The sequence below is a fragment of the Cupressus sempervirens genome, chromosome 8 (assembly GCF_028749045.1).
Source record: "Cupressus sempervirens isolate cs-2001-9-10 chromosome 8, ASM2874904v1, whole genome shotgun sequence".
NCBI classification, from domain to species: domain Eukaryota; kingdom Viridiplantae; phylum Streptophyta; class Pinopsida; order Cupressales; family Cupressaceae; genus Cupressus; species Cupressus sempervirens.
The window spans coordinates 474,458,918-474,480,977 of record NC_143125.1 but is presented as its reverse complement, the minus strand read 5'-3'; the positions used below and the strand labels follow the sequence as shown (position 1 = coordinate 474,480,977).

Sequence of the window (22,060 nt, the reverse complement as noted above, 5' to 3'; positions counted from 1 at the left end):
GGCGTTGTAACCTCTGAAAAGATTCCAGTGAAATGACAAGTTACAGTAGAATCTTTGATTTCTTGACGTGTCCACATAAGACATAACTCTTGTCCCACTGACATCTTGGCCAGTTAAATCTTTGCAATCTAAGGTTGCCTTTTGCACTGATGCAGTGGTCATAGCTTTAGTATTTCTTCCAACTTGAGTAACTGCACAGTGAATCTAGGCCCTTGATTTGACCATTTATTTCTTTAACTCTCCAGCTTTACAAAGGTTATCAAGGAAATTGGAGATTGGGTTTTGACAAGGTTGTCACAACCTTATTGAGTTCTAATATGGAAGTCAAACTTCATTAAATTTAAAAAATAACCCCGATATTTTGAGGAAATTGGAAACACTAAATGCCAAAGTTAATTTTGAAATTTGGTAAGTATGACCTTAGGTGGGAAAAGTAAAGTTCTATAACTCTTATAACTGAAAACAAATTTTCCCATGAAAATCGACTGCATGGTGCACAACAAGGTATAAGAATGTTTGAATTTGGCCGAGTTCAAAAGTAGGCCAACAACAAACATAACCATTTAAGACACATGCATTTCAGATGAGTGTTGTTGATGGACCATAAGGATAGGATCCAGAATCTATATCCCACCTTTACAAACATCACCAGAAAATGTTTGGGAAGGGTAAAGCATGTCACATGGAAGAAAACTTGAGCTTGTTTGTTCCAGCTTATACACACTGAGTCACCTATCTCTTGCAAGAGCAAGTTCCATTTTCGCTCACATTTAAATGTTATCCATGTATCCATAAATTTATTTTGTGAAGGCTACGCTCCTTGCGTTGATTTAATTCAAAGTTAAAAAACCATACTTGAAAAACAATCATGACATCATGTAAATGTTCAATATCAAATAGAAGAGAAATATAAAACACACTTTGGAAGAATTTCTATCAAGCATTGTACTCTGGAGTAACATATTATAGTCTATAGTCCCTAGCAATATGGTGCAAAAGAGCAGACAACTGGAACTTTGGTTGAGATGACATGATGTATGCTCCAAGCCCAAGATGTGCATCAAAGACTTCAGTCTGAATCTGTCTGTTGTACTAAATTTGTTGAATATGTGCATAGTACAAAAGAAGCCTGAAAAGTGACAACATTTGAGAAATGATGTAGCAAGAAGATGGTTTATATGCTACAGCTTTTGGTGGAAGAAGCTTGATCATAAAAGCCAATAATGCATTATAGTGGGCTATTCAAAGTAGTTGATAGCACAGACATTATGGGATCTGGCGTAAAAAGAGATCATCATACAAAGAAATGTCATCTTCGTTGAGATGAGCACTGTCAAAATTATTGATGTAGACAAGCGTAGTGACTGTGCTAGATTCAAAGGTACTTTTAAAGGAAACAATAAGGATCCTTCCAGGGATCATGAAGTTGTATCAAGTAGTCTTCCAACAAATGAAGCTCCAGTTGTTAGTAAGCATTCAGGTGGCCACCCCACAATAGCAGCTGAAGGTGACCACACATGTAAGACAAATCCAAGTCAAAGAATTCCCTAATTCTAGGCAGGATTTAATCATCTTAAGTAAAGTAAATAACAAGCTTGAAAAGACTAAGGAAAACAACGAGATAAGACTCCCACATGTTTGAATGGTGACTGAGAGTCTAGGATGATAGATACACATGATACACAATCCTATGCAGGAACCAAAGACATGGAAGAAAGAGAGAAGGTTATAGCAGAAGCATACAGTTCCTTGATGAAAACTTGAATTGGAAATTGGCAACTCTTCTTTGGGGAAACAACAATTTCAAACATAAGTGGAAATATCAGAATCAGTTCGCTCTAGATAATTTTATTGAGAGGCACGAGTTTAGGCAGCAGCCTAAATAATTTTATTGAAGGGTGCGAGTTTGGGCAGCAGGGTAGTGGTAAAGGGATATTTCCAGAGAGAAGATATTTGTTATTGAAACCTATGCTTTGAATGATAAGAATCCATTTGTAGTGTCTCTGCAGTCAAGTGTTTGGCAGGTGCACTAGCTGTATATAAACTTAAAGTGTTCATTTTTTTATGATGTTCAAGAAGAGATGTACAAGGAACAGCCACAGTGCTTTGTCCAATATGCCAACTCGAAGCTTATGTGCACACTTTAGAAGTCATTTCACCCTTTAAGTTGTGTCTTGAGGATGTGTCAGAAAGTAAAAGGCATTTTAACAAGTGCACACTTTAGAAGTCATTATATGGGTTGGGTACCATGGGTGGTCTTACCAAGCATTGTCTAAGAAGATTGACTGATTCTTGACCATTATGCAAGGTCGACCACAAGTCTGTAAAGGGAGTGGACAATCATATTTTGATTGCAGTTCTTTATGTTGGTGAAATCATTATTTAAGTTGATGGTCTTGACTCTTAATAGACAGACTCTAGTTATATCCAATAAGATTTTATTAATTTACTGCACCATTTCCTTCATATTTAAAATTTGTAGTTGGATGAGGGGATCTTCATCTCACAACATAAATGTGCAGTGTGCACTTGTTGAAATATTTCATATGCAAATATTAGCTTCTACGTGTATTAAACAGAAGTCAAATTGAAAACTCTATTTTCTACCATTCAACAACTGTCTGTATGCAACTTGTGAGGAGTCATAATGCTCTCACAAGCCCTTCCTTGGCACATTGTCTTGTGTGTAGATCAATGAAGGAGCCTAAGGAGTGTCATTTGGAACCAGCCAAGAGGATAAAAAGATGTATAAAGGGGATTTTAGACATATAATGGGTACTTAAGATATATAAAGGGTACTACTTAAAAAGATATCATGCCCTCTAAAGACAGTGATGAGCTCTCAATGGGGTGGGTCAATCAGGATTGAACAGAAAACATTGATGAGAGGAACTCTAGTTCAAATTTTGTGTGCTGTTGCCTTGGTTCTAACCCAAATTCGCAGTCTTCCAAGAATAAGGCAACTCTGCCATCTATCATAGAGAAAGAATATAAACTGTCATCTATCACAAGAAAGAATATAAAGGGGTAGTAAATGCAACACTGGAGTCAACAAGGTTTTGTAGTTGCTACAAAAACTTGGATTTTAACAAAAGTAGCTAATTATTTCCCCTCAAAACAACAGTGTTATATCAGATTTCCATTAACCAACGATCAGATGGCTGACACGTCCATCAGTTTCCTTACCGAGGTGAAGCTCGTCACGTTGCAAGTGATGTTCCAACTTTCATGAGCAGTCATTAGGATGGAGAGGCAAGGCCCCCTTGGAAGCTTCAACCTATTAATGACACCTTCATTTCACCCTTTAAGTTGTGTCTTGAGGATGTGTCAGAAAGTAAAAGGCATTTTAACAAGTTTACTTAATTACTGATGATGTCATATATCTTCAGGTAACTTATAGTAAATGTACATGTACCTTACAGGAGCATTAGAAAGTAAAATGCATTTTGATTAGTTCAACAGATCACTCATCTTGTCAAATATCTTTGGGTAGCTTGTAATATATCCATTAGGGTTAGTACCTCTATATATCAGATTACCTTATGCAACGTCTAGCAAATGTATAAATCCAGTACCTCCCAACGAATCATCCAATTTCATATAAACATTTTCCACGTGTTTATTTCATTCAGCATAGCACCACATATTTGTATTCTCTATCTGATTGTGGATTTTAACATTTGTTTACTTATGGATTCATTTCATTAATCTCAATAAAATATACATAAGCACATATTTACATATATCAAACAAATACATATGAGATATGACATTTTGAATACCAGCTCCCTAACACTGAAGGAAATGTGATCACATGATCAACAAATAAGTCAAGGGGAAATGCATGCAAGCAAAGGATTGTGTGCATTGGCAAAAGGGCAGGATAAAAGGACTTTATAGCAATAGCACAACTATGATAATTAAATTCAATCTACTGATAGTATACTTCTACATACTAATTATAGTAGTTAGAGGTTCTTGAAATGAAGAATTATAAATACACAGGTAAGTATGCATAGAATTACACATACAGTTAGCACTGCATCAACGTGATTATTTTACAGAAGCTGATATTAATAGCATAGATTTACAAACAAAGGGATTGCATTACCTTCTAGCCTCTCCCTAGGCGCCTCAAATTTTTCCAGCATTTTTGACGGTATGAGTTCAAAGTTCCGATGTTCTCCACATAGCTTCAACAGATAGAATAATTATTTTTTTCTCAACAATCAATATATGCATGTAAAGCACAAAGACAAAACTGGGCAAAGCCCCATAAATTCTTGTTGATACAAGCAAGTAATATTGAAATTTTTAAGCCTCTTGAAATCAAAAATATCTAGGATGACAGGTCATACATCACAACAGATTGAATCATCAAAATTAGGCATAGTACAATTGGTGCAGAACCACTTTTTCTGGACGGTAAATCGTCGAAAAGGTAACCAGTCCCTGTCATCTTCCTCATCATCTTCCAAAAGTTCTTGCTCATATAAAGAAAGCGCTTCCTCTATTCTTCTGTTACTATAAGTTTGTTCTCTCCTATTTCTGAGCACCATCCCCCCATTGTCCACACCTGGAGTCCCTTCAATTTCTGAATTATTGACTTCCATGCCATCTTCTAAGTGGTCAATTGCGTTATTGTTCACATTCCCTTGAGCTTTAACAACTGTACTTAAACACCTATGAGGAGTGAGACAGATGTCATGGGGAGAATCATCTATCAAATTTTCTTCTTGATCATCATCCTCAACATAAGAGAATTTATTGTTATCTAGACTTTGGTTAGAGGCATCTTCTTTCACATTTTCAATGTTCATCCCAGACTTGTCCTTCCAACCATTTTGATCACCTGAATATCCAACTTTTTCAGGATGGACCAGCTCTTCTGCAAATTTCATTGCAGCCCTCTTAGCATACAAAATAAGTGTTGCCTCAACAATAAGATCTAGAAAGTGCTCTGGCACTTGTTATAGCCCACAAAGGTACCACACAAAAAAATTGGGAAATGAACCTGCAAAAAAAGGTTGACTTGATTAGCCAGCTTAACAAAAACTTAGCTACAACCCCCTCCTCAACCATAACACGTCAAATAAATGATGCAACTGCATAAAAAATTATAGAACAAATAAAAAACTCTGAAATGGTGCACATTAGATTAAATAAATCAGCTACATATTTTCTTTGCTATAAAGTTTCAGTAGTCAACTACAGATGCCAGAACACATAATAGAGCTTTCAAGGGTCAAAGAAAGCTTATATCTGAGTCTCATTCCGTCATTCAACACCGTTCATTTGAAAGAAGAAATCAAAGTAAATAAATTTAAGAATATGTCAGATACTTCATATGCAACCTAGATTATCATGATATCCTAGATAAACTAGCTACCTAACTATAAACTCAAACAATCCAGCACTTGACCCTGATCATATAAATTATTGTTACTTTACTACTAATTTATTTAATGACTTTGAAAGTTCAAATATTTCCAACTATAATAGTTGAGTGGCAACAACATCAATGTCAATAGAAGCCAGGTTAGTAAGACTACAAAAACAGAATTTAAATAACAAATCTATAATTATAATGTATATATGATCATATCACATAAAAGCTTATGACTTCCAAATGATGCCTTCGTCTTCCACCTATGCTGCAGAGCATATTAATAAACAGTGGAGATAAAGGCAAACTATAATTTCAGATTAGCATCTGCAGCAGAAACGTGGGAACAGAAAATCATTCAATTGAGCTGCCATATATGAATAGCCTTTATCTACAACAGCTAGTAATTTTCATGTGACTTCCAAATAAAGCATTGGTCTTCCACCCATGTTGCAGGGCTGATTAATAAATACTGAATAGTGAAGCTAAAGGCAAATTATAGTTTCGGATTAAGAATTTGCAGCAGGAACATGGCAGCAGAATATCATTCAATTATGCTGTCATACATGGATGCACTTTATCTACACAAGCTGAGCAAGCAAAAGCAATTTTAATGACTAAATCCAATCAATTCTTTTTCCACAGAGATATGTAACATGTGCATTTAAAAGTGATGCCCACTGAGTTGCAACTGTCGTTGCATTGAAAATTTACATTTTATTTTTATTTAGCCATTTGGATACACGTGTTTTCTTCTTTTTTTCTGTCTGGCAACGAGGCTAGGGAATATGAAAAGAAAATCATGGACTGCAAGGGTGCATTGCAAGGGCCACATGGATACACGTGTCATACATGGATGCACTTTATCTAAACAAGCTGAGTAAGCAAAAGCAATTTTAATGACTAAATCCAATCAATTCTTTTTCCACAGAGATATGTAACATGTGCATTTAAAAGTGATGCCCACTGAGTTGCAACTGTCGTTGCATTGAAAATTTACATTTGGTTTTTATTTAGCCATTTGGATACACGTGTTTTCTTCTTTTTTTCTGTCTGGCAAGGAGGCTAGGGAATATGAAAAAAAAATCATGGACTGCAAGGGTGCATTGCAAGGGCCACATGAGGCCAAGAGCGATGCCATTTTCTCTTGGACGGAGGGTAGAGGGTTGACAGACCATGGATTCCTTATTAGGTACACCTCCTCATATAGATGGAAAGGGCCACATAAAGTCGAGAGGGATGGCATCCGATCTTATGCCTAGGGTAGAGGATTAATTAAGGCACCTAGTATGCCTCTTATCCTAGCTCTCCTAAGGTTGAACTCCAATGAAATATATAATACAATCAAATAAATGTTTCTAATATCTATTTTGAGGATCATGTTTCAATTATTTCCTAGCAGGTTGCAGGAACTCAACCAGGTACATGATTCTATTCTATTTCTTGTTCTACTTGGAATTTGTAATTTAGGGCAAAAACTAGGGCATTTATGAAAGAGGACAATACAGACTTGGTTTTGTATCTTAAATATTTAGAAATGCATGATTCATGGCTGTTTAACTTTACCTGGTCTAAGAAAGGGTTTCTCATTTATTGATTGACTAGATTTTTTATGTAAATAATAGATTCTTTGAAGTTTCCCACGTGAATATTTCTCACTGCTTCTATATTTTTTTCCATTTATTGTTCTGGTATGCAAAACATATTTGTTGTAGTTGTTTGGAGCTATTACTAAATTTTTGAAGGTTTCAGAATTTGTTTTTAATAGTGCAATTTTTGTGTTTAAAAATTCATTTGAAATCAATAGCAATTTGGAATGCAATGTTGCTAATTGCATTTTAACATCCACTCAAATCATACAACAAGACTAGAAATATACTAAAAATAACAGTTAACAAAAAGTTTTATCGTTAACCAAGTAAAACCTTTATCAACTTCATAAAGAACTTTACCAAAAAGTTATTTACTAGCAAACCTTGCATGCTACATTGCATTCTGCCATCTTAAACAAACATTTTATTCGGGCAATTCATTGGCTAAACTCTCTATTTCTGACAATTCATAGGCTAAACCCTCTCTTTGATTTGCTCTTTATATCACTATGCTATGAAATACCTTTAAATTTCAGAAAAAAATAGCTTTTGTCTATTTTTCAACAATTTTTAATCAAGAAATTTCAAAAAATCTTGCCATGTTTCCCCTAAAAGATTTTTGCTGCAATAGTTTATAAAACTGAGGAAAATAAAATAAAATCCAAGTAAATAAATTATTCAACATCTTTATTTGAGAACTTTGAAAGAACAGAATGAATACTTATTTAAGAACACAACAGATGAGAATTATAGAAAATACATTGAAAACAAATATGATTTTCTTTTATTTTTGGAAAACTTTGAGAAGAAGTGTAGAATTACATGAAATTAGAATTATGCCAGAACTAAAAGAATCAAAACTTTAGAAGGAAAGGGCAATTATTACAATTGGAAGAGAACTACAAAGAGGATTGGAGAGCAAGCAAGGACTAGAATTTAAAATGTTGAAGGTTTCTCAACAAAAGCTCAAGTGGGATTTGGAAAGAATTTTGAAAGGTAGAATCTACGTCCACAGGTTGTTTATGTTGAATTAAATAGCTTCATATGAAATAATTTGCTACAAATTAATGCATTTGTATGTGCATATTTCATTTTCTCTTAAAAAGTATTTAATTATAAATATGGGAACTTTACCACTAACATTCTATTGGTGGAGAAATTGTCTTTAGATCAAATTGTATGTCTACAGGTGTAAGCATGATGCTCACTATCTGGAGCAAATTTCTGGGTTCATGCATGGGTCTTATTCTTCATCGTGGGGAGTATATTTCAAACAATGATTTACAACTGCCGTCAGATGTGTTTTCTACTTTATACAACCATTCTTATTATTAATTGATGGGACTGAGATTTATCTACATCTTCCATGATGCATATGGAAACACATACGGCTGATGTGTGATGTGGAAACAGTTACAGCATCATTTTCTTGCCAACAAATGTATCGCATGGAAAAGCAGTAGTAAAACCAAAAACCAACTAATCTGGAGTGTATTCAACCAAGTCTAAATTGATTGATTGGGTCGTATCTCATTGGCATGCAGAAATATGTGATTCACTTAGATATTATTTCTGTTCAATACAGACGTGCAGCTTAGCATTTTTTTCTCTGCATATGATTAAATAAACCTGTGTCCATTTCTTAGTTCTAGAATACACAAAGAAACAACTTCAGTTTGGAGTTGCTGTAGGCTCTGATTGAACCTGATTTCTGAGAATTCTTCTTACAGAGTAAACATTTAATATTTGCTTATTGTACTTCTGTAGACCATACTCATAATATTTGAGAATATTTGATTGAGTATTTGTAATATTTGTAATGCATCTATTGAGAAATCAATCAATCTCTCTGCATATGATTTAGAAAGTCCTGAAGTTCAAGCTCTGTAATTTTGTTTGAAATTAATAAAATCTGTAAACTTTGAGGGTTGTTCCCAGGATGATCTTTTGTTCAGTTTTCTTAGTTTGCTATTACTGATTCATTTCTAACATGGTATCAGAGCCAGGTTGGTAAATTCAAACTCGAAACAGATCTTTACTACCTGCAGTCGATCAATCTACATCATGGCACTTGGTCTGAAGGCTGAAGTTAGGTTGGAAGGAGCCACCAACTTCATATCCTGGAAGTCTATAATCTTATTGGTTCTCGAGGAAACTGCTCTTTTCAGTTACGTGGAATCTGAAGTTTCAGAGCCTATTGACAATGCAGAGAAATCAACTTGGAAGAAGAATAAAATTTTGCCAAGAAGGATCATCATTGATTCCATGTAAGACAATCTAGTTCCTGCAATCTCTAAGCTGAAGTCTGCTAAGGAGATGTATGATTATCTTCACAGCATGTATGAAATCAATAACATGAGCAGTGCTTTAGCACTTCATATGCAACTTCTTAATATTAAAATAGTAAAGCTGACTCCATAGTGAAATTCTTCTTGAATATTTCTGAGTTAAAAGATCAGTTAAGTGGTATTGGAGAGTCAGTTAATGACAAAGAATTTGTCGTGCTTGCCATGAATGGTCTCCCGCACTCTTGGGAATTGTTCACACAAGGCATTAATGGGAGAAATGAGCTACCAAAATTTGATAGATTGAGATCAGACAGCATTCAAGAGGAATGCAGGCTGGAAGCCAGAGGAAGTTCTCGTAAATCACATTATGTGGAGGACCAAGTTCTTGCTTCTGACACTTCTAGTAAAACAGGAAGGAAAATTAACTTTAAAAGATTTGATACCAAAAATCCTTCCACTTCACCTTCTGATTTCTAAAGGAAAAGAGATCCTTCAAGAATAAAATATTTCAGATGCATTAAGTTTGGTCACTTTGCTAGAAATTGTACAGTGGAGCTTAACTATCATGTGACTGTTTCAGATCTGAAAGTTACTTCTCCTTCCAAGGATTATAATGTTCAATCAGAACAGTTCCTATTCATTTCAGCATTATCTAGTAATGTTCCAGCTGATTGCAATATCTGGTTGATAGATAGTAGTGCTTCGCACCACATTTCAGGATATAACCAGCACCTCTCAAATCTAGTTGAGAAGGATTCCCACCTCCAAGTTATCATTGGTGATGATGCATCTTATTTTGTAAAAGGAGCTGGTAACACTTCTTTCAAATTAAACTCCGGTATCCCTCTTCATCTTAGTAATGCTTTATTTGCCTCTGGAATCAAGAAGAATTTAATTTTCGTTTCAGCCTTAGAAGATAAAGGTTTTAATGTTTCTTTCACTAATGGGAAAGTGATTTCTTGGAAGAAAGATTCTGATTTCAGCTCTGCTCAAGTGATTGGAGTATGTCATGAAAGCCTTTATAAGCTGTCAGCAAATCCAATTCAAGTTTTAAATCTTGATGCTTCCGATAACAAGTATAACCTGTTATGGCATAAAAGGTTTGGTCAACTCAACTTCAAATCTCTCTCTTCTATGGACAAGTTGGTTGTAGGTCTTCCTAAACTCGGTGCTGCTCATGATGGTATCTGCAAGGGTTGTGCCTTGGAAAAGATTTCTAAGAGTCCTTTTCATTCCAGTGAAAGTAGGACTAAGCATGTGTTAGAGCTGATTCATTCTGATTTGTGTGGGCCTATGTCCTTAGCTTCTTTAAGTGGTCTTTGGTATTATGCCATGGTTATTGATGATTTCTCTCGCAAGACATGGATTTACTTTCTTAAATCCAAAGAACCAGATGAAGTTTTAACTAAGTTCAAGGAGTTTAAAGCCTTAGCTGAAAATCATTCAGAGAAGAAAATCAAGACTCTTATATCTGATTATGGAAGTGAGTTCATTTCAAGTACATTTCAGTCCTTTTGTGTGGAAGCAAGAATTAAGGGGAAGTTTGCATCCCCTACAATTGTAGTGCCTCTTGTGTTTGCAGTCGGTACCTTGTCTATTTTGATTTGAGAGATACTTGATACTCTTCTATATGTGCTTTGACATGACCTGAGGGTCGGATGTTATACTTGGATTCAGTATCATAGATGCTATACTTCTATGCTGTTCAGTTTATCATATTTGCATGTTGATGCCATTTTGAGATGACAGTAGATCTATGATGATATTTGATTATCTGAAATTTGGACATAGTTTCTGATTTTGTTATGCGATGGATTTTATGCTATGGTTATTTACTTCATTCTTGTCTCTTCATGCTTTACACGAACGTGAGTGATGTAAATGGATTATTTGGGTATAACTGAATAAATGGCTAAATTAGTTATTTAATGCATTATTGCTTCAGCTATGATATTATATGCAATTGCACTTGATCGTGTGTTTTAGTGTGCGGGATTTATATCCCTGGCAGTGGCACATGGAGTTAGTGATTCAGCTATTCATATTTTACCAATGTCATCCTTGTTTGGTCAACGTATCCTTATTTTAATTGTTTAAATTAAAACCTTTCGGTGATTATTAAATCCAAACTCATCTGCATTATGTGATTAGACTAGTAAGCGTATCTATGCATTTAGAGATTCGCATTGTCACAAAAGTTGTTTAGTGATTTTCTGTGATTTTGGGTTTTCGGGCTTTAAATCTTATTAGATTTAATTTCTGGCAGCTTTGCCTTAGGTGAATTCCTGTTACGAGGAATAACTTGTTTTCGCTTGGGTCAATTCGGAGTCTAGCTAGTCCAATTGGCTATTTGCCCTAGTCAACTATTCACTTGAAAAGTGAATAAGTTTGGAGAGAGGAATTTAATTCCAAACTTTTTCTATTTTGCAATTTAGAAAATTTGGAGAGCTTTTCTAAAATCCTCTTCTAAGGGATTGGATTTTTGTTCGTTCTGGGAGTTGTGATCATGGGATTTTCACGAGATCAGTCTCGTTGGATCTGGCTCGGGGAGACCTTTCTTTGCCATCACTTTCGGCAGTTTGAGAAAATTGTTTATTTTATCAGCCTGATTTCAGTTTCTGCCCCTTTTGCTGTCAATTAGGACTTTCCAGCTAAGTTGCTGAATTCGGACCCTAGAGCTCAGGTTCGGGTCCGGATTCAAGCCCAGGTCCGCAACGGGTCTTGCACGGACCCGGGCGGACCCGCAGGCCAAAACACAGACCCTACCCAGACCCGAGTGAATCCGGGCGGACCCGCAGCAGGTGGGGCCAAAAAGTGGCCCAAAAAAGCATTTAAAATATGTTTTTTTTTTTTTTTTTTTGGCCAAACCCTAAAGTAAGGCCTATTAGATGCATTTCATTCATCTAATCTCTCATTTGCTTTGTCATTTTGCTCTCTGATTTTGGTGGCCATTTTGCAAGTTTGAAGAGAAGGTTGTTGAGATTGTTTGTGGAGTCTCAAATCCTTCAAATAATCAGTGCTGAGTGTTCCAGGTATGCATTTGATCCTTCCTTTTGCTTCTTTCATAGTTTGTTTTTAGTTTTTTTAAATATTTATTGTTCTAAATTTTTATCAAGTTTTGTATAAGTTTTGAAATATTTTTTTTAATTTGTTTTTATAGATTGCAAGAATCCAAGAATGAGTAGTCAGGGTTCAGTGGGTGGGGTGGGATCCCAAAGATTTAAAATTGATAAAGGCTCTCCTTTGTGGAAGTATACAACAAGAATTGAGCAATGTGCTGGTGGGGGAGGGTATATATGGAAATGCAATTTTTGCCAAAACCAATATAGAAGCTCCTATTACCGGGTTAAACATCATTTGATAGGTCCACCAGGTCAAGGGATTTCCATGTGTGAGGGGCCCCCAGAGGGACGTAAAAAAGGGTTGCCGGCTCCTCAAATAGCAGGCATGTTAAAAGAACAAGAAGAGGCTGATAGGTTAGTGTCAAAGGCAAAAAAATATAAGTCAAAGCAAAAACCACCAACACCACCCTCTCAAACAATCAATAAACCACATCCCTTCCTACCTACCCCATCTATGGATGAAGATGAAATAGAAACACCTGCATCCCACAAGAGAGGCCCATTAGATACAGCATTTGAAAATGACAAGAGAGAAATTGCTGACATAAAGATTGGGCGTTGTCTCATTACAAATGGTGTTTCATTCAATCTAGTGAGATCCCCTTATTGGAGAGAGATGGTGAAAGCAATAAATGATGCACCTCATGGTTAACAATCCCCTGGATATGAAAAGTTGAGAACCACCATATTGCATAAGGAGAGAAAGAATGTAGAAAACCTCTTCAAACCAATAAGAGATTCTTGGATCCAAACAGGGGTGAGCATTGTCTCTGATGGATGGAAAGATTGTAAAAACCGTCCATTAATAAATGTGATTGTTGTTTGCCCCAAGGGGGCAATGTTTTTGAAGGCGGTTGATTGTGAAGGGCAAGTAAAGGATGCAAATTTTATTGCCCAACTTCTCATTGAATCCATAGAGTCCGTGGGAGCTGACAATGTTGTCCAAATAATAACGGACAATGCTAAAGTTTGTAAGGCTGTAGGTGCTTTGGTAGAAGCACGATATGAGCATATCTTTTGGACACCATGCACTGTCCACACCTTGAACTTGGTGATGAAAACAATGGGCAGCCAAATTGAATGGATGAAAAATGTGTATGAGGAGGGTGAGCAGATCCAAATGTTTGTGACAAACCACCATATGTCACAAGCAATGTTCAAAACTTTCTCCCGCTTGGAATTATTGAAGGTAAATTTTAAACCTCATTTAGCTTCATTTATCATTTTAATTTTTGTGTCATACTTTACAAAATTTAATACATATTCTTAAATTTTTGTGTTATCAACTTATCATATTAACTTACAATTTGAATTAACATGGTAATAGGTTGCTAAAACAAGGTTTGCTTCACACAAAATCATCCTTAGAAGACTTGTGAGGGTGAAAGAGGCATTGGGTCAAATGGTTATTAGCAACAAATGGGGTGGATGGAAGCAAGCTGATATAGAAAAGGCCAAAACTGTAAAGGATTTGATCTTGAGTGATGATTTTTGGAATAGGGTGGAATGCGCACTAGAACTCACCAAGCCCATCATGTGTATGCTTCGGTATGCCGACACGAATGAGCCTTGTTTCGGGAACATATATGATGCCATGGACTCCATGCTAGAAAGAATGAAATCAGGAAGTTTAAATTTTTATACAATACTTTATCCTTGTTTATTGAGAGATTTTTATTTTTTATTTTAATTAAGTTATTAACACTACATCAAGATAACTTACATGTACATCATTTGACATCCCAGGTCATTCAGAGGAGAGAGCAGGATCTTGATACCTTGTACACTAAGGTGGAGAAAATTGTTCTACATCGTTGGAACAAGATGACTACACCTTTACACCTCCTGGCATATGCACTTTCTCCCAGATATTATAGCAATGAGATACTTGCTATTCCTGGTAGAGTGGCACCATATAGAGATCCTGAACTTGCTGTTGGGTATAAGAGGGCACTTAACAGGCTCTTTAGTGATCCTGATGTGGCATCAAATGTTAGGAGAGAGTTTGTTGATTTTTTCTCAAGCAAAAATGCAAAACCTGATGCAATCAATGACCAAAGTAGATTGGATGCCATTGGATGGTGGTACTTACATGGGGAACATTACATGTACCTCCAACCTCTTGCCATTAAGATCTTGTCACAAGTATGTATTTAAGTTTTTTTTCCTTTTCTTATGACCACTTAGCTTGTCGAATTAGCACTCTTAAATTCCTATTGTATTGTAAAATTACTTAGCTAATTTTTTTAAATTTGTTGGTTGTCTCTCTAGGTTGCGAGCTCTTCTGCTACTGAGCGAAATTGGAGTACATACTCCTTTATCCACTCAGTGAAGTGTAACCGGTTGAGTTCGAAGAAAGCAGAGGACTTGGTATTTATTCACAACAACTGGCGCCTCCTATCACGCAAGGATCCAGGATATAAGAAGGGACCAGAGAAGTTGTGGGATGTACTACCTGAGACTTCTGACTTGGATATGACTGTCCAAAATATATCTAGAATTGCCTTGCTAGATGTTGAGGAGGACGAGGACGAGGATGTGGCTACATCTGGGGCTAGTGGAACCGGTTTGGATTCCAATGATGAGGAAAATGTCAATGATATAGATGAGGATGAAGCCATTGATCCCTCATATTTTGATGACCCATTTGAACCTTGAACGGCATTTGCATCTTTGATAAACTATGTTTAAACATTTGCCATTGACTCATTGAGTCATTTATGATTTATCACCATGTTTCACAGTTTCAAACTTTATTAAATCATAATTTATTATCTATCAATTTGATGAAGTAGTCTATGTTTTGAAATTCCATTTTGCATTTTAGTAATTCAATGTATGATTTTATTTACAACATTAGCATAGATTAATGAGTGAGTATTTAATGTTTATCTTTGACATTTGGCATTGATCAATAATCAAGTAACATTGATATATTCATACTATGGAATGACTTAGTTTTACTTTTACAACTATGTGAGTTTTTATTTTTTTTGCATATATACATACATACATATATATACATACATACATATATATATATATATATATACACACACTCACGAACCCACCCATGAACCCAAATGGGGAAAAAAAAATTTGCCCGAACCCACGAACCCGAACGCGAATCCGAATCCGTCCCCAAACCCGAATCGGCAACTTAGCTTTCCAATTTGCTTGTTTCTGCTTCATTTCAGCTTCTATTTTTTGTTGTAGTTTGTTAGGAGGCTAAGAACTAATGTTCTCCTCTATTTCTGTTTGTTGGTTTTGCCCAGTTGGTCGAGTATGAGCATTTTCCCTATTTTTGGGATGGGGATTTGGGGTTTCGCACCATTATGCTAGTCGTTATTGCATACGGTGTCCGAACTCAAATATTATTGAATTTTCAGGATTTTTGCACCCAAAGGCCAAATAGGTTTTAATTTCAAAGTTTTCCAATTTTTGGGATTTTTACCTTGTTCTGTGTGCCCCCCTGTTGTCTCGGGTTTTCTTGGCATGACTTTGGTCGTGGACCTAGATTATCTATTTGGATGTCAGTCGGACTTTTATTGCACTTTTATGTTGCATGGGATGTGTCGCATCCGTCCTCCCAAGTTTGTTTTCATTTGAGTGACTTTATGCTTTGTGTTCTAATCTAGTCCTTGTGTTATGATCTTCATGATGATGGTGCGCCACACATGAGTACGTGCGCGTACATTTCTCGGGTGACTTGCGAAGCCTGATCTTCCGTGGTACTTTTAGAAGTTATGATCATTGGGGGTTGGGTTGGGAATTTGCATGCCTACGAGCACTCATCGTTGGATGAGCATGGGTAGGGTAGGGTAGCATATGGAGGGGGCTACGAGCGCCATAGGGTTGGTAGAAGAAGTTTTAAGTAAGTGATAACTGAATAAAACGCTAGGTGGTAATAAAATTTAAGATAATAAAACAATTCTTCAATGTGTGAGCCTTTCATTGGGAAGTTGAGTTCACACAAATCTGAGCTTGAGTTTGTCGATGCCAAGCAACTCTCCATGATGTCAGCCCCTACTTAGTAGCCCATTGAGTGTCTGACCAAGACCTATAGTTTATGCATTGTCTACGTTCTTGGTTTCAGTCATCATATTATCTAGCGTGTGTGTTAGCCATGGATATTTGCTTTGTGTGTGTTTGTGGTTGGATCATTATCTCCATTAGCACGACGGGAGTGGGCCTCCGGGTTCTACGTGGTTGGGAGGCGTAGCTACCTATACCACTGCTGGGGACCAGTGTACAGAGACAATCTACTATCCCAGTGTGACCATTGTTAGATATTTTTACTTGGTGCTTCAAGTTCCTAAGTATGCTTCTTGTGATTTATGCTTTCACTGGGATGCTTGTATATCATGTTTAGATGATGTTAGTTATAGATTCATTTCCTTATTATGATGATTAGCATATGATAGATGATGTTATCCATATTGGTAGGATTATCTTATGCTTTACAACTAGCATGTTAGATTTCCTTATGCTTATATTGTAGCACATTTTAGTAGTGACGTCCTTGTATGATAGTACTGACAATCTAATCGGTAGCTTGGGATGTTACGCACAGGGGATGGCTAGGGCCCAGGATGGTCTTATGATGCTATTATGGTTGGGAGGAATCGCGTACTTAATTTGGTTGTATTGTTCATTGCGACATTATTTCTGTTTATTGCAATGTTGTTTTAGTACATTGTGATGTTCTCCTTCTGTACTTTCCCTTCACTGCTTGTTAGATGGTTAGATGCTATTTCCGTCTTCTAGCATTTGTTCTAGTGTCTTTTCCTCGATATGTGGATCTGGTACTCCCTGGTGTGGAGGAATTCAATTTCTAATTTTCTCCCCTTAATGTTTTCTAGCTTGTTGTTCTTGTTTCTCATGCGAAATTGCAATTTCTCGCGCAAGAATGCAAGTTCTCACATGGTGTGTTTGGTTTCTTCACACAGCTTCTGGCATGCGAGAATGCAAGTTCTCACATGGTGTGTTTGGTTTCTTCACATAGCTTGTGGCACTTTCTCGCGAGAAACCCAACACCAGTTTCGGGTGTCTTGGTTGTTCAGCCAAACACTTTCTTGCGCCGTATGGTGCACATCCTCGTACGGAAGGTATTTCTTCACGTGGCATGCTACACATCTTGGCATGAAAATCTGTCTGCCATTGGTCCTTGCACGAAAAATAGGTTGCATCTCCACTAGGTTTCAAGGATTGATTTTTGGTGATTCTAGTACCCTTTGGGTTTACTTAATTTTCCATGCTCTAATAGATCTTAGATTCTTAGTTTTGTTGTCATTTTGGTTTTTCGAACCTGTTGTGTGTGTCAGTTCGAATAGTGGCATTTGGAGATTCGTTGGTTGTCGAGATGGTGGTTAAGTCTTCCGTTGCGATCTATGTGATCCGTGTATGATGTTGTCATGTGCACTCATACTTGTTTTTGAAAAAAAATAAAAAATTATCTTGGCTTGTATTTCATCCTTGTTCCATGGATCTCCGGGCGAGGCATTACATCCTTAGCAAAATGGTGTTGCTGAAAAGAAAAACAGGGCTATAGTTGAGGCTGCAAAAGCCATGCTAAATGATCAAGGTTTGCAGATTTTCCTTTGGGCAGAGGCTTGCAGAACAGCAGTGTATGTTCAGCACAGATGTCCTCACAAAATTCTAGATAACATGACCACGGAAGAAGCCTTTTCTAGTTCCAAACCTGATGTAAGTCATCTTAAAGTCTTTGGTTATTCAGTTTATATTCATGTTCCTAGAGATAAAAGATAAAAATTAGAACTTTCAAGTAAGAAGGGAATTTTTGTTGGATATGGTGTGTCATTAAAACTTTATAGGATTTATATCCCGGGTCTAAAGATGATTGAGCTTAGTAGAGATGTTTCCTTTGAGGAAAATATTGAAAGTAGAAGATCTACTAATTCCCCTCTAGATATTGACTTGGAAGTTCCAGCAATCTCTCAAGATCTTCCCCTTGCTACTCTTGTTGGATACAATTGATTAATTGTGTATTGTCTTTGATGTTACACAAATGTCATATCATTATCAGTCAGTATATGCCGAGCTCATTCGGGCATTGAAGATAGTTTTCTATGGCTACCGAGCAATCCAAAGTTCGCCTAGTTTAGAAGGTAGTGCCTACTGAGTTCACTTGGGCGCCAAAGGAAAGTCTGCGAATGATGAGTGTTAACCGAGCTCACTCGGTTACTTACGAAAGGAACTTTGCTAGTATGCAGTGTTGACCAAGCTTCACTTGGTTAACACAGGAAAATTGCTTTTGAGTTAGTGTCTACCGAGCAAGGTCAGCTATCACAGGATTTTCTTATTTTGGCATATCAAGTTCAATTGATCTATTTGTTGGTTCTAGCCAACTCAAGAAATGAATATTAGTTACTCTAAGTTATATTCTAGCCGACTTGACAATGTGAATGCTATAAGTATAAGGTCAAGTTGTGGATAGAATGTGCGATGTACAATCATTGAAGATCTGATAAATGCTAAGAAGAAGCAAATCAGAAGATAAGAAGAATGTTTTTGTGGAGCTGAAAAGATACATTCGATCAGGAAGGATCAAGTACAAGCCAAAATAGAGATCTGTAATCAGCAATTTAGTTGCATCAAAATCAAGTCATTTCTTTGTTACTCTCTAACCATTGTAGCAATGATCTAAATCACTTAACAAAGTTGGTTCAACAATCATTTGTAAATCCTCTAACAAGGTGGCAGTTCTATTGAATTGTCTAAAGACCTCTGATAAGGCCACTTCTAATAGGGTCACACCTAACAGTGTGTTTTGTAACCTTTAACAATGTTGGCTCCTAACAGGGTTCACTTTAGAAGAGTGAAAACAGTAACTAGTTGCAATTGGTAGTTTTTCCCAAATTGGGTTTCCACGTTAAATCTTGGTGTCAAATGTGTTCATGTTATTTCTTTTCTATGTTTGCAACTAAGTTAAAGTAATGATAATCACAGATAACATCTTAAGATCTGCATGTTAATTAATTACTGAGTATTCTCAATGCTTGCCGAGTTTCAACTTTTCTTTGTTTACTGAGCATCAACAAAGTTAAGTTTATTTTACAGACATCTAAGGGATCTGAGAAATAATTTTTATAGTAACTGATTCACCCCTCCCCTCTCAGTTACTCCTCTTATATTTCCAAAAGCTCCATCTTCTCCTAGTCTCTCTAAGAGAGAGGATTCTTCTACTATGTGTCCTTCCTCTCCTAGAAATCAGGTTTAATCAAGTGCAGGTCCAAGTGTTCAAAGCTAGGTATGCATGTGTGGCTCAGTAGTAGCTAGGTAATAGGAATGCATGAGTGCCTACGAAAGACGAAAAATAAGCCTTCCGCTTTTAGGGGACGCCCCGCTTCTGGCAGTCGGGCGATCAACTGTTAAGCCCACTCTAACGTGACATTAATCATTCCCGAGGCTATAGGTGCATGTACATGTTACGTAGATAGTCTAGATGGCCTAGACACCCTAGGTCTATAGGCAGGCAATTCCCTTACCTTACCTTATAATAGTAGGGATAGGGGCCCCTAAAATAGATTATTATAGGGGTAGGGGCCGCTTGTTTTTTGAGCATCAATCTAAACTTGACTGGAGCTACTCCTTAGAGCCTCCCAGTAGATCCCCTATAGTTGTCGGAATTCAACCACTATAAAGTAAAAAGCAATAGGCCTAACTGAACATCCTTACCACTAGCAAGGTCGGGTGGGCCCCGTAGGAGCAACGGCCCCCTATCAATTCCCCCCTAAACAGATTATTCAAATCTTTCCCTTACAAATCCATACCCAAATCCAAATACAGATCGAAACCACCCACATGAGTAGCAGAGAAAGTGCCAGCATCTAAGCTAGTCTTAGTTCCAATACCAGATCCATCAGTCGCTTTGCTCGGAACCTTCTTTGCTTGCTTTACAAAACTAACCTCCTACGTGTATAAAGTTTGCTATTATCGTGTCACACTTCCTCCCCACACCTTATTCGCCGATCCAGTCACTATAGGGTCTCGATCAATAGGATTCTATCTCCCCTGCATGCATCGGAACTATCGGTGGAGTGCCCTTGCTACCTCCGTCAAATCGTAAGTAGCATCGTGTGACAACTAGAAATGCTACTACTCGATGTGCAACAACCCAGAAGGCTCGCACGAACTGCGTGAACCATCGGGTCAATAAAGCCTCACCACTAACTAACCGCTACATCAAGCCGGACCCAAGCTATACAATTCGAACAATCCAAAACCATTTTGATGTTTTGGTCCAACCCAGCGAGCCCTTTATCCTTATTGGGGCTTTAATTTTAAATTATGGTAACTGCATCAACCGCCTATGTCTTTGTAACCAAAGAGATTGAAGACTTTGCATTCAACCAACTATTTTTGGGCAGGATATCCGGAGTTACAATATCCGAAGGGTAAATCTACCCACCCATATCATAGCAGCACACTATTGCTTGATTTTGTATCAATCTAGGCAGGTCGCAATGCCAGAACGCCTTAAGGCCAACCTCAAGCTGCCTATTATTTTAAGGTTGGTTGTTGGGCAAGTCGACAATATCTCTATCTCCATCCATAGCAATCTCCCCAAAGCATCAAGACCATGAATGTGCCACAGCCCCTTGCATTAGAATAGCAGGGCCCTTATGCTAGTCACCTTTCATGTAGTCCAATATAGAGGTAGGGCCCCCTGTTCTAATAGAGCCCTGCTCTTCTATAGGCCTTTGGGTCCGGGGGTGTGATTTTGCTTGCTGTTGGACCGGGTTGAGGCCCTTTTGCTCCTCGCTATCGCTTGCCTGAGTTGCCTTGCCCATCAAAGATGATCCGCTTTCCATGGTGAGTTTGAAACTGCATCTTCTCTTGCCCTCCCGGTAGCCCTTGTTGGTGAATTAATACTACAAGGAGCATCAGTACATTTTACAATGCGGCAAATGCCATGGTAGTGGTGCGTGCCTGCGTGCGTGCGTGAATGTGTGTAGAGGACCCCTCAAATTTTATGGGCTATGGTTCTATGGCCCGTTTTTAGGCAATAGCCTACTATTCTAAGGCTCCTGGGGCATAGTAAAGAGGCTGCTATCAACAAAGACCACTGCTAGCATCCTCTATCTCTAAAGGGTAGACCTCCATCCTCTTTCACAACCCTCAACTTGTTGAGGCGAGGGCACTGGAGGCATCATGTGACCCCTCCACCAGCTTGCCCACTTAAGGGTAAAATATCCCTCCACCAGCTTACCCACTTAAGGGTAATTTAGGCCCCCTCGGCCTTACCCTTCTTCGGCTCGAACGAGGGCATTGTCCTCATACATCCCGCTTGAGGACATCCTCCTTACCCTTCCATAGGCCCGAAACCTCTATGCTGCGTGAAGGTTACCCCTGAATGTTAAGAAAAGTCCATTGTGGGCAAAGAACATTATGCAAGATGCTGAAAGTTATTCAGCTCCTCATGGAACTTTTCGGTAAACTAAAATGCCTCAAAGATTTGACGGTTATGTTGCATTGATGTGCAATATTATCAACTCTAAACCTTCTTGTTTTGAAGCAGCAAAAGAACAATAGGTTTGGAAAAATGCTATGTTGGAGGAATATGAATCGATCATGAAAAATGATGTTTGGGAAACCGTTCCTCATCCAAAAGGTAAATCAGTCATCTCTTCTAAGTAGTTATACAAGATA

The 22,060-nt window shown here is 37.5% G+C and overlaps 1 protein-coding gene across 1 annotated transcript in view; it reads right to left on the bottom strand.

The window, feature by feature from the left end:
* Positions 1–22,060, bottom strand: part of LOC149543294 (histone deacetylase 15-like) — a 54,011-nt gene that overhangs the window by 24,852 nt on the left and 7,099 nt on the right. Inside the window, exons 2-3 of the mRNA XM_089798131.1 lie at positions 4,359–5,014; positions 4,112–4,193 (exon numbers count right to left, since the gene is read on the bottom strand). Of these exons, the coding sequence (XP_089654257.1) occupies positions 4,112–4,193; positions 4,359–4,901 (625 nt within the window). The 5' untranslated portion in view covers positions 4,902–5,014. The remainder of the gene's footprint in view (positions 1–4,111; positions 4,194–4,358; positions 5,015–22,060) is intronic.